The 13,561-nt window shown below is 37.9% G+C and overlaps 1 protein-coding gene across 1 annotated transcript; it reads right to left on the bottom strand.

Moving 5' to 3' along the window:
• Window positions 1-10,923: 10,923 nt before the first annotated feature.
• LOC102393030 (keratin-associated protein 19-3-like) lies at window positions 10,924-11,428 on the bottom strand. The gene has a single exon (XM_006071051.4). The coding sequence runs from the start codon at window positions 11,383-11,385 to the stop codon at window positions 11,164-11,166; it is 222 nt and encodes a 73-aa protein (XP_006071113.3). The 5' UTR covers window positions 11,386-11,428; the 3' UTR covers window positions 10,924-11,163.
• Window positions 11,429-13,561: the final 2,133 nt, after the last annotated feature.

Raw genomic sequence — 13,561 nt, 5'->3', positions numbered from 1 at the left:
TAACATTTTTGATTATATAGTTTCCTAACTGGATTTGTTTTCTGTCTTTCCAAACTAAAAACCTTGTTAAATTAATACAATAATAAATTCTGCATGTCACAGCTTGTAATGATTCCCTAAGATGAATTATTGACTCAAATGACTTTAAGTTTTAAAGGAATATTTAACTCAAAGCAATAATTAATCCTACTGTTAAATCCTGTTTTCTCCTTTATAAAACTTTATTCTATCTTTATTTTTGATTCTAAAAAATACTTGGCAAAATCTATACTTTTCTCAATGAGTTATTTTGAAGTCAAATGATGACCAATCTAACAAGTTAAAGAATCCCATGAATGATGAAGTAAATGGGCTATATTGAGTGTGAAGTGTGAAAGTTTCTCAGTCGTGTCTGACTCTTTGTGACCCCATGGACTACAGAGTCCATGGAATTCTCCAGGCCAGAATACTGGCGTGGATAGTGTTTCCCTTCTCCAGGGGATCTTCATAACCCAGGGATTGAACCCAGGTCTCTCACATTGCAGGTAGATTCTTTACCAGCTGAGCCACAAGGGATGTCCATATTGAGTGTGATGAGGGCTAATTTTTGTTCTTATTTCAATGAAAATAGCTATGCTTACATGAGATAAAAGCCAATAGAACTTACAATTTTTAAAAAAGCTGAATAATGAAATATGCCATGATTTACTTGTGCATTTTCAAAGAAAATAACAATATGTAGATATATAATTAAGATAAAAAATTAGAAAACAAATCTGTGAAACATACGGACCAGGTATTTTTTATTGATTTAATTGTGGGTTAAATAAGGGAACAATGGCAATATCTTTTGGATATTCATTAATTTGAACACTGAGAAATGCAAATTTCTTTTGAGAATTTTCTTGGCTTTTTGTTTGCTTTGTTTTTGATTTTTGTTTTGGTTAATTCAATGGACTTAAAGACTCGGGCAATTCTTTGTTAGTCTTTTTGAGAACTGTGTACAAGAAGGCAAGGAGTTGATTGTGAAGCTCAGGTCCTGTTTTGCCATGCTAAATGATGAAGACATATTCTTCCATTGGTCAAAATATAGCTTTTTTTGGAAGCTAAGGGCAATTATGGTGGCTCAGTGGTAAAGAATCCTCCTGCTATTACAGGAGACATGGATTCAATCCCTGAGTCAGGAAGATCCCCTAAAGAAGGAAATTGTAACCCTTTCCACTATTCTTGCCCAGAAAATCCCATGGAAAGAGGAGCCTGGTGGGCTACATTTCATGGGTTCACAGAAGCATTGGACTTGGATGGGGGAGCCCAAATTAGCAACTAAACAGCAACAACAAAAGGCATTCCTACCATTAATTCAAAATGTATTTCTTAGACAAAATGAATTGAATCATGAAGTAGGAGGTAATAAAATATAATAATATATTTGACTATAAGTATCATACATAATATTTCTAATGACATTGATGGCAGTTTTCATTTTTAGCCCTATAGGGCATGTCCATAGTTAGAACCAGACATGGAAGAGCAGACTGGTTCCAAATTGGGAAAGGAATATGTCAAAGCTGTATGTTGTCATCCTGCTTATTTAACTTCCATGCAGAGTACATCATGGAAAATGCTGGGCTGGATGAAGCACAAGCTGGAATCAAGATTGTCAGGAGAAATAGCAATAATCTCATGCAGATGAAAACCACTATACGGCAGAAAGCAAAAAAGAAATAAAGAGACTCTGGATAAAAGTCAAATAGGAGAGCAAAAATGTTGGCTTAAAACTCAACATTTAGAAAACTAAGATCATGGCATCTGGTCCAATCACTTCATGGCAAACAGATGGGGAAACAATGGAAACAGTGACAGACTTTATTTTCTTGGGCTCCAAAATCACTACAGATTGTGACCACAGCCTTGAAATTTAAAAAATGCTTGCTCCTTGAAAGAAAAGCTATGATAAGCTTAGACAGCATATTAAAAAGTACAGACAGTACTTTGCCAACAAAGGTCCAAATAGTCAAAGCTATGGTTTTCCATTAGTCATATATTAATGTAGGAGTTCGACAATAAAGAAGGCCGAGCAATGGAGAATTCATGTTTTCAAACTGTGGTATTGGAGAAGACTCTTGAGAGTCCCTTGGACTGCAAGGAGATCAAACCAGTCAATCCTAAAGGAAATCAATCCTGAATATTCTTTGGAAGGACTGATGCTGAAGCTGAAGCTCCAGTAGTTTGGCCAACTAATGAGAAGAGCTAACTCATTAGAAAAGACCCTGATGCTGAGAAAGATTGAAGGCAGGAGGAGAAATGTTGGACAGAGGATGAGATGGTTGAATGGCATCAGTGATTCAATGGACTTGAGTTTGAGCAAGCTCCTGTAAAGGGTGAAGGACAGGGAAGCCTAGTGTGCTGCAGTCCACGGGGTTGCAAAGAGTCAGACATGACTGAGGGACTAAACAACAGTAGGGCTTGTCCATATCCTAGGAACTATTACCTGATTGCATGGGTGCATATTCAGTTGCTTCAGTCATATCTGACTCTGTGAACCCATGGACCATAGCCCCCCAGGCTCGTCTCTCCATGGGATTTTCCCAAAAAGAATATTGGAGTGAGTTGTCCACCTCTAGGGGATCTTCCTGACCCAAGCATCTAACCCACACCTTTTACCTTGGCAAGTAATTCATTACCACTGAGCCACCCAGAAAGCCCTGTTTAAATTATATTTGCCAAATTTATACCAAATATTATTTGGCTTATATCATTATCTGAAGATATCATTAAGTTTTAGGGAAAAAATTTAGAAAATCTGGAATTTTAACTGTTCTCCATTTCTTATATTGCAATGAAATGATTGTTTTTGAAAGAATAATGTTTTATTTACATTCTTCTTTATATGATGTTTTTAAACTTATCAAATGGAAATTTTGATCAGTTGTAGAATTTTTGCTCCTTGATAATATATCTATGCATTTAGTGCTTTTGTTTTCATTGTTGTTCAACCACTAAATCATGTCTGACTCTTTGTGCCCCATGAACTGAAGTAGGCCAGGCTTCCCTGTCTTTCTCTATCTCCCAGAGTTTCCTCAAACTCATATCATTGAACTGGTGATGCCATCTAATCACCTTATTCAATCTGCTGCCACCTTCTTCTCCTGCTCTCATGTTTCCCAGCACCAGTGTTTTTTCCAGTGAGTTCTTACTGAATTACAAACACTTCAGTGTAGTAATGATAATGCAGATGATTTATTTTTTTTAATTTAAATTTATTTATTTTAATTGGAGGTTAATTACTTTACAATATGGTATTGTTTTTGCCATACATCAACAAGAATCCGCCACGGGTGTACATGTGCTCCCCATCCTGAACCCCCTTCCCATCTCCCCCCCATACCATCCCTCTGGGTCATCCCAGTGCACCAGCCCCAAGCATCCTGTATCCTGTATCGAACCTGGACTGGTGATTTGTTTCTTACATGATATTATACATGTTTAAATGCCATTCTCCCAAATCATCCCACCCTCTCCCTCTCCCACAGAGTCCAAAAGACTGTTCTATATATCTGTGTCTCTTTTGTTGCCTCACATACAGGGTTATTGTTACCATCTTTATAAATTCCATATATATGTGTTAGTATACTGTATTGGTGTTTTTCTTTCTAGCTTACTTCACTCTGTATAATAGCCTCTAGTTTCATCGACCTCATTAGAACTGATTCAAATGTATTCTTTTTAATGGCTGAGTAATACTCCATTGTGTATATGTACCACAGCTCTCTTATCCATTCATCTGCTGATGGACATCTAGGTTGCTTCCATGTCCTGGCTTTTATAAACAGTGCTGTGATGAACATTGGGGTACATGTGTCTCTTTCAATTCTGGTTTCCTTGGTGTGTATGCCCCGCAGTGGGATTGCTGGGTCATAGGCAGTTCTATTTCCAGTTTTTTAAGGAATCTCCACACTGTTCTCCATAGTGGCTGTACTAGTTTGCATTCCTACCAACAGTGTAAGAGGGTTCCCTTTTCTCCACACCCTCTCCAGCATTTATTACTTGTAGACTTTTGGATCACAGCCATTCTGACTGGCATGAAATGGTACCCCACTGTGGTTTTGATTTGTATTTATCTGATAATGAGTGATGTTGAGCATCTTTTCATGTGTTTCTTAGCCATCTGTATGTCTTCTTTGGAGAAATGTCTATTTAGTTCTTTGGCCCATTTTTTGATTGGGTTGTTTATCTATCTGGAATTGAGCTGCAGGAATTGCTTGTATATTTTTGAGATTAGTTGTTTGTCAGTTGCTGCATTTGCTATTATTTTCTCCCATTCTGAAGGCTGTCTTTCACCTTGCTTATAGTTTCTTTTGTTGTGCAGAAGCTTTTAATTTCAATTAGGTCCCATTTGTTTATTTTTGCTTTTACTTCCAATATTCTGGGAGGTGTGGGTCATAGAGGATCCTGCTGTGATGTATGTCAGAGAGTGTTTTGCCTATGTTCTCCTCTAGGAGTTTTATAGTTTCTGGTGTTACATTTAGATCTTTAATCCATTTTGAGTTTATTTTTGTGTATGGTGTTAGAAAGTGTTCTAGTTTCATTCTCTTACAAGTGGTTGACCCGTTTTCCCAGCACCACTTGTTAAAGAGATTGTCTTTAATCCGTTGTATATTCTTGCCTCCTTTGTCAAAAATAAGGTGTCCATATGTGCGTGGATTTATCTCTGGGCTTTCTATTTTGTTCCATTGATCTATATTTCTGTCTTTGTGCCAGTACCATACTGTCTTGATGACTGCAGCTTTGTAGTAGAGCCTGAAGTCAGGCAGGTTGATTCCTCCAGTTCCATTCTTCTTTTTCAAGATTGCTTTGGCTATTCAAGGTTTTTTGTATTTCCATGCAAATTGTGAATTTTTTTGTTCTAGCTCTGTGAAAAATACCGTTGATAGCTTGATAGAGATTCCATTGAATCCATAGATTGCTTTGGGTAATATACTCATTTTCACTATATTGATTCTTCCGATCCATGAACATGGTATATTTCTCCATCTATTAGTGTCCTCTTTAATTTCTTTCACCAGTGTTTTATAGTTTTCTATATATAGGCCTTTAGTTTCTTTAGTTATATTCCTAAATATTTTATTCTTTTCATTGCAATGGTGAATGGAATTGTTTCCTTAATTTCTCTTTCTATTTTCTCATTATTAGTGTATAGGAATGCAAGGAATTTCTGTGTGTTGATTTTATATCCTGCAACTTTACTATAGTCATTGATTAGCTCTAGTAATTTTCCAGTGGAGACTTTAGGGTTTTCTATGCAGAGGATCATGTCATCTGCAAACAGTTAGAGTTTTACTTCTTTTCCAACTTAGGTTCCTTTTATTTCTTTTTCTGCTCTGATTGCTGTGGACAAAACTTCCAAAACTATGTTGAATAGTAGTGGTGAAAGTGGGCACCCTTGTCTTGTTCCTGACTTTAGGGAAATGCTTTCAATTTTTCACCATTGAGGATAATGTTTGCTGTGGGTTTGTCATATATAGCTTTGATTATGTTGAGGTATGTTCCTTCTATTCCTGCTTTCTGGAGAGTTTTTATCATAAATGTATGTTGAATTTTGTCAAAGGCTTTCTCTGCATCTATTGAGATAATCATGTGGCTTTTATTTTTCAATTTGTTAATGTGGTGTATTACGTTGATCGATTTGCAGATATTGAAGAATCCTTGCATCCCTGGGATAAAGCCCACTTGGTCATGGTATATGATCTTTTTAATGTGTTTCTGGATTCTGATTGCTAGAATTTTGTTAAGGATTTTTGCATCTATGTTCATCAGTGATATTGGCCTATAGTTTTCTTTTTTTGTGGCATCTTTGTCAGGTTTTGGTATTAGGGTGATGGTGGCCTCATAGAATGAGTTTGGAAGTTTACCCTCCTCTGCAATTTTCTGGAAGAGTTTGAGTAGGATAGGTGTTAGCTCTTCTCTAAATTTTTGGTAGAATTCAGCTGTGAAGCCGTCTGGACTTGGCTTTTGTTTGCTGAAAGATTTCTTATTACAATTTCAATTTCCGTGCTTGTGATGGGTATGTTAAGATTTTCTATTTCTTCCTGGTTCAGTTTTGGAAAGTTTTACTTTTCTATGAATTTGTCCATTTCTTCCACGTGGTCCATTTTATTGGCATATAATTGCTGATAGTAGTCTCTTATGATCCTTTGTATTTCTGTGTTGTCTGTTGTGATCTCTCCATCTTCATTCCTAATTTTATTGATTTGATTCTTCTCTCTTTGTTTCTTGATGAGTCTGGCTAATGGTTTGCCAATTTTATTTATCCTTTCAAAGAACCAGCTTTTGGCTTTGTTGATTTTTGCTATGGTCTCTTTTGTTTCTTTTGCATTTATTTCTGCCCTAATTTTTAAGATTTCTTTCCTTCTGCTAACCCTGGGGTTCTTCATTTCTTCCTTTTCTATTTGCTTTAGGTGTAGAGTTAGGTTATTTATTTGACTTGTTTCTTGAGGTATGCCTGTATTGCTATGAACTTTCCCTTTAGCACTGTTTTTACAGTATCCTACAGGTTTTGGGTTGTTGTGTTTTCATTTTCATTCATTTCTGTGCATATTTTGATTTCTTTTTTAATTTCTTCTGTGATTTGTTGTTTATTTAGTAGCATGTTGTTCAGCCTCCATATGTTGGAATTTTTAATAGTTTTTCTCCTGTAATTGAGATCTAATCTTCTTTCATTGTGGTCAGAAAAGATGCTTGGAATGATTTCAATTTTTTTGAATTTACCAAGGCTAGATTTATGGCCCAGGATGTGATCTATCCTGGAGAAGGTTCCGTGTGCACTTGAGAAAAAGGTGAAATTCATTGTTTTGGGATGAAATGTCCTATAGATATCAATTAGGTCTAACTGGTCTATTGCATCATTTAAAGTTTGTGTTTCCTTGTTAATTTTCTGTTTAGTTGATCTATCCATAGGTGTGAGTGGGCTATTAAAGTCTCCCACTATTATTGTGTTATTGTTAATTTCCCCTTTCATGCTTGTTAGCATTTGTCTGACATATTGTGGTGCTCCTATGTTGGGTGCATATATATTTATAATTGTTATCTCTTCTTCTTGGATTGATCCTTTGATCATTATGTAGTGCCCTTCTTTGTTTCTTTTCACAGCCTTTGTTTTAAAGTCTATTTTGTTCTTTGTGGTTGATCTTTGTTAATTTGATTAATATGTGTCTTGGGGTGTTTCACCTTGGGTTTATCCTGTTTGGGACTCTCTGGGTTTCTTGGACTTGAGTGATTATTTCCTTCCCCATTTTAGGGAAGTTTTCAACTATTATCTCCTCAAGTATTTTCTCATGGTCTTTCTTTTTTTCTTCTTCTTCTAGGACTCCTGTGATTCGAATGTTGTAGAGTTTAATATTGTCCTGGAGGTCTCTGAGGTTGTCCTCATTTCTTTTAATTCATTTTTCTTTTTTCCTCTCTGATTCATTAATTTCTACCATTCTAGTTTCTACTTCACTAATCCTATCTTCTGCCTCTGTTATTTTACTATTTGTTGCCTCTAGAGTGTTTTTGATCCCAGTTATTGCATTATTCATTATATATTGACTCTTTTTTATTTCTTCTAAGTCCTTGTTAAACCTTTCTTGTATCCTCTCAATCCTTGTCTCCAGGCTATTTATCTGTGATTCCATTTTGATTTCAAGGTTTTGGATCATTTTCACTATCATTATTCAGAATTCTTTATCAGGTAGATTCCCTATCTCTTCCTCTTTTGTTTTGTTTGGTGGACATTTATCCTGTTCCTTTACCTGCTGGGTATTCCTCTGTCTCTTCATCTTGTTTATATTGCTGAGTTTGGGGTGTCCTTTCTGTATTCTGGCAGTTTGTGGAGTTCTCTTTATTGTGGGGTTTCCTCACTGTGGGTGGGGTTGTATCAGTAGCTTGTCAAGGTTTCTTGATTAGGGAAGCTTGTGTCAGTGTTCTGGTGGGTAGAGCTGGATTTCTTCTCTCTGAAGTGCAATGAAGTGTCCAGTAATGAGTTATGAGATGTCTATGGTTTTGTAGTAACTTTGGGCAGCCTGTATATTGGAGCTCAGGGCTGTGTTCCTGTGTTGCTGTAGAATTTTCGTGGTATGTCTTGTTCTGGAACTTGTTGGCCCTTGTGTACCACTTGGTTTCAGTGTAGGTATGGAGGCATTTGATGAGCTCCTGTCAATTAATGTTCCCTGGAGTCAGGAGTTCCCTGGAGTCAGGGACTTAAGCCTCCTACTTCCGGTTTTCAGTCTTATTTTTACAGTAGTCTCAAGACTTCTCCTTCTGTACAACACCATTGATAAAACATCTAGGTTAAAGATGAAAAGTTTCTCAACAGTGAGGGACACCCAGAGAGGTTCACAGAGTTATGTGGAGAAGAGAAGAGGGAGGAGGGAGTTAGAGGTGAACCGAATGAGATGAGATGGAATCAAAAGAGGAGAGAGCAAGCTAGCCAGTTATCACTTCCTTATGTGCGCTCCACAGTCTGGACCGGTCAGAAATGTTCACGGAGTTATACAGAGAAGAGAAGAGGGAGGAAGGAGACAGAGTTGGCCAGGAGGATAAAAGGGGGGAATCCAAAGAAGAGAGACAGATCCAGCCAGTAATCAGTTCCCTAAGTGTTCTCCACTGTCTGGAACACACAAAGATTCACAGAGTTGGGTAAAGAAGATAAGGGGAAGGAGGAGACAGAGGCGACCTGGTGGAGAAAAAGGAGAGTCCAAAGAGGGAGAGAGCAGTCAAGCCAGTAATCTTGCTCCCAAGTAAAAATGGGTACTGAAGATTGGGTTCTTAAAGGTACAAAATTGATAACAAATACCAAAAAGTGAAGATTAAAAATCTAGAGTAGAGGTTGGATTTTCAAAAATACAATGTTAAAGAAAAGAAGAAGAAGAAGAAAAAAAAGTCACAAAAATTATAAAAAAAAAAATATGTATATGAAGTTTGCTTTAAAAAATAGGGTCTTTTTTTTTTTTGCAAAGTAATAGTAATACTATTATAAAAATGAAAAAGGAGTAATAGAGGACTTAAAAATTAAAAAAAAAAAAAAGAATGATCGTAAAAATAGTAAAAAATCTATCTAGGACTTTGTCTGGTGTTATTGTGGGCAGTGTGGGGGTCAACTCATTTTCGGATAGTTCCTTGTTCCGACTTATATTTCTCAAGATCTATAGGCCCCTTCCTGTGTAGTTGGTACAAACTACAGGGTTTTAACCCATTGCACCTGTCTCTTCCAAGGCGGTTCCCTCTGTTTTAGCTTCTTCTGTTTGCTGGTCCCTTCAGTGTCTGATTTCCACCCTGATACAAGCACGGCAGTGGTGGACACTTTTTTTAGGTTCACTTGTTCAGTCGTGTTGTGTGGAGGGAGGGATGCTGCAAACAAATATCACTGGTGTGTGCTCACAGTGTCTCAGCCACACTGGGCCTGCACCTGCTCATGGTGCGAGTGCCCTCCCTGCCCAGACTGCTCAGGCTCTAGGTTGCTCTGCCAGGAACCATCTGAGGCCTGCCCTGGGCTGCATGCACCTCCCAGGTCTAAGCTGCTCAGGTTCAGGCACTCCGGTAGTCCTCAGAGGCGCAGACTCGGTTGGGCCTGCGTTTTGTTCCCGTCCCAGATCCGAGCAGCTCAGGTGATGAGGTGTTTGGAGAGTGCGGTCGCTGCAACTTATCGCCTCCCCCATCCCTGCCTTTTGGTTTTCTGGGTGTACAACCAGCGCACCTTCTCAGGCAGATGTTGACTGTCCAGAACCCCAAGAAGTCTTAGTTAGCAAAGAAGCCTGCTTGCAGTTTGGTAGCTAATGTCTCTCTGGGGCTGTGATTGCCCCCTTCTGGCTCTGGTTGCCTGTCACCGGAGGGGGAAGGTCTGCAGCTGGCTAGTTCTGTTCCACTCTTTGTTCTGTGCGTGGGCCTGGCGGTGTCTTAGGGCTTTTTGCGTGGTAGCTAGCCCACAGTCTGGTTTGCTAGCCCAAATTAGTTTGCTCTGATTAGCCTCAGGGGCATTCAGGCATGCTCCTTAGTCTAAGCAATGCAGCCCACGCCTCCCTGTCCAGCCCCCGCTTGCTAGTGGCGAGTGTAGGCATCTGCACTGCTTCTCCGCTGGGGGAGTTACCGTTGGGCTCATAATCTGTGGGGTTTAATTATTTATTTATTTTTCATCCCTGTTATGTTGCCCTGTGTGCTTGCAAGGCTCGCCACAGACTCGGCAGTGAGAGTGTTTCCAGGAGTTTGGAAACTTCTCTCTTTTTAAGACTCCCTTCCGGGGATGGAGCTCCATCCCTACCTCTTTTGTCTCTTTTTTTGTCTTCTATATTTTTTCCTACCTCCTTTCAAAGACAATGGGCTGCTTTTCTGGGTGCCTGATGTCTTCTGCTGGCATTCAGAAGTTGTTTTGTGGAATTTACTCAGTGTTTAAATGTTCTTTTGATGAATTTGTGGGGGAGAAAGTGGTCTCCCCATCCTATTCCTCTGCCATCTTAGGACCGCACCCCCAATGCAAATGATTTAAAAGAGTAAGTGAGATGAGTGAGTTGAGTGGCCAAACTTCATATTTTTACTATCCAGTTTTTTTTTTAATGACTTTTAAATCATTTTACTCACTTATCTTACATGCATAACAAACTAGATGAAAGCAGAAGATGATGAATATAGGACAACATTATGACACACATTACAATTAATAGGTTCACAGAAAAAAAGCTTATTTTTCCTAAAAATTTAGAAATGTGGATTTTAAGATTTGTGAAATGCAAGTATGCTCTGACTACAGTTTTAATAATACAGATGACTACCAACTATAAAAAGGTATATCTAACACTACCTGTTTTATAAAAATATTAAAGGATATAATCCTTGTATTTCTAATTGACAAATAGAAAAATTGTATACAGGTATATACACATACCAAGTTAAATGAAACCCAAAGAGCCATAGTTTGTATTTCCAATTAGATAATTTATTGGTCGTCAACATCAGTCATTTCTTAGGGCCCAGGCTAACAAATTCCAGGAAACATGAGACAGAGATGCTTATAACTAACAAATAAGTAATAAATTCTCTGAAATTCTTAAAGTTTGGGTGTATATAGGCCTAGGGAAATTTCAGTTCTTTGACCGAATAACGCTGTTTCAAATCCACTCATGGTAGCAGATGTTGGGTTACTAGAGCCAGAGTTTAGTAGAAGCTGGAGAAGCCACATCTTCTAAAGAACAGTGGACGGTGGCAGCAGCCATAGCCAAAGCTTCCGAAACCAGAGCCACATCCGTAGCCTCCAAAGCCAGAGCCGAAGCCCAGCGAGCGGAAGCTGCCGCATCCACAGCCACGGCCAAAGCCCAGGCCGCCAAAGCCTCCGCAGCCGTAGCCCAGGCCTCCGTAGTAGTCGCTGTAATGGCACATGGCGTCAGGGGTGGGGAGTCCGGTTTGCTGTTCAAGACCAGGTCCTGAGTGTGGATGTCAGCTCGTGCGGAGGGATGCTTATATACCCTGGTCAGAACATGTGGGAAAACATGTGGCCGTTCCTTTGTTTCATTCCAAATTAGGCATTTACCTGAAGCAAATTATTAACCTGCTGACACAAGGAGAGACACACACATTAAATTGCTTGAGCTTGCATAACTGCCTGACTAAAAGGTCCTTGAACTCATTACATTCTTTTTTAATTAAAGAAAAGAAATTTGTCATCAAAGTCACAAATTTGTGTTGGCACAGTCACAAAGTAAACATTTCCTGAATAGAATTTTTCATTACTAAGCATATTGCATCATTCATATTTGACAATGTTTTCTCATAACATTTTTTTCTCATTTCTCCTTTTCCTAGAATTCTTTGGTTTCTCATGTATTAATTCCACCTAGATTTAAATACAATGATCTAAATTTAAAATTTTAAATATGTAACATTTTTTAAATAAATATCAAATTTATTTCCCATATGCATGTATATAATATATACATATAATATACATATATATATAATATATATGAATACACACACAATAAAGCTATTTTGATTTTGCAGATGATGTACAAAACACCTTTTTGGTTATAAATATAGTAAAACATCTCAGGAATGGAAAGGAGACCAGTTGAAAAACATTATAAAATATTTCCTCATATGATAATCCTCTTTTTCAGAATGGACAATACCAAAAATATGGTCTAAAAGTGCAGATGATCTTGGCTCTATGCTTTACAGTTACTATCTCTCTTCTCTTGTCTTCTTCATGATCCATGTATCCTTCTTCTGGGAAACCTCTCTTTAAATCCCACTCAGTATTCATTCCCAGGCATGCTAACATCAGCTAGGTCTTTTGTTTTTATCCACTTGTTCCAATCAGTATTTTTTCTTTCTACTCATGTCTCTAATTTTATCATAATATTTTTGATCTTAAATTTTCTTTAGCAATTCTGTTTGTGCCAGTCCCTTATTTTCTCTCAGGTAACAGGCAAATATATTTTTTTCATAATCCATTACCTACTCATTAAAGCTTAACCTTAAAATAAAGTTTGTCTTCCCTTAAAATCATAGTTTTTTTAGCAGAGCATCTCAAAATCTTGATGTCTTGAAAATCTCCAAAAATGAATGTGCAGTGATGAAATGAGTAAGACAGGAGAAAAGTATTAGAAGCTGTTGGCCAGTCTTTTGCTGTTCCTTGGCTCACTCTGTGAAGAGAGCACACCCAACCCATGTTTAAGCTCTTCTGGATCTAATCATATCTTGGACTTGGGTCTTTAACACCATATAACCTTCCATGATTTAAATTATTACTTAGGCTTTTGATGTTTTGTTACTGTGCCTTTGCTTGAGGCTTTTAAATATCATTTTTACTGAAATATAAATGACATATATTCATTTCAGATGTACAACATAATGATTCAGTATTTGCATACATTGCAACGTGATCACCACAATAAATCTAGTTAAATTCATCACCACACAGGAGTTAAATTTTTTCCTGTGTTAGAAGCTATTAAGATTTGCTGTCTTAATAACTTTCAAATGTACAATATAGTATCCCATGACATCTATTTTGTAACTGGAAGTTTGTAACTTCTGACCAATTTTACCTATTTTGCCCACCTTTCACTCTTGCCTCTGCCAACCAAAAACCTGTTCTCTGTATCTATGAGTTCAGATTTTTATTTTTGTTTTTTAATTCCACACACAAGTGAAATCATATGATATCTGTCTTTCTTTTTCTTACCTATTTCACTTGGTGTAATACTTTCGAAGTCTATCTATGTTCTTACAAGTAGAAAGATTTCTTTTTAAGACTGTGTAATGGCACCCTACTCCAGTACTCTTGCCTGAAAATCCCATGGACGGAGGAGCCTGGAAGGCTGCAGTCCATGGGGTTGCTAAGAGTCGGGCACGACAGAGTGACTTCATTTTCACTTTTCACTTTCATGCATTGGAGAAAAAAATGGCAACCCACTCCAGTGTTCTTGCTTGGAGAATCCCAGGGACAGGGGAGCCTGGTGGGCTGCCGTCTATGGGGTCGCACAGAGTTGGACACGACCGAAGCGACTTAGCAGCAGCAATGTTAACACAGAAGAACTGTACAAAAAAGATC

Source organism: Bubalus bubalis, chromosome 1, assembly GCF_019923935.1.
Source record: "Bubalus bubalis isolate 160015118507 breed Murrah chromosome 1, NDDB_SH_1, whole genome shotgun sequence".
In the NCBI taxonomy this organism is placed as follows: Eukaryota; Metazoa; Chordata; class Mammalia; order Artiodactyla; family Bovidae; genus Bubalus; species Bubalus bubalis.
The sequence above is the reverse complement of the archived record's forward strand: the minus strand, read 5'-3'. Positions and strand labels throughout refer to the sequence as shown.

Excerpts from the sequence above, each read along its gene's own strand:
- LOC102393030 (XM_006071051.4), bottom strand. The coding sequence starts at position 11,385 with ATGTGCCATTACAGCGACTACTACGGAGGCCTGGGCTACGGCTGCGGA.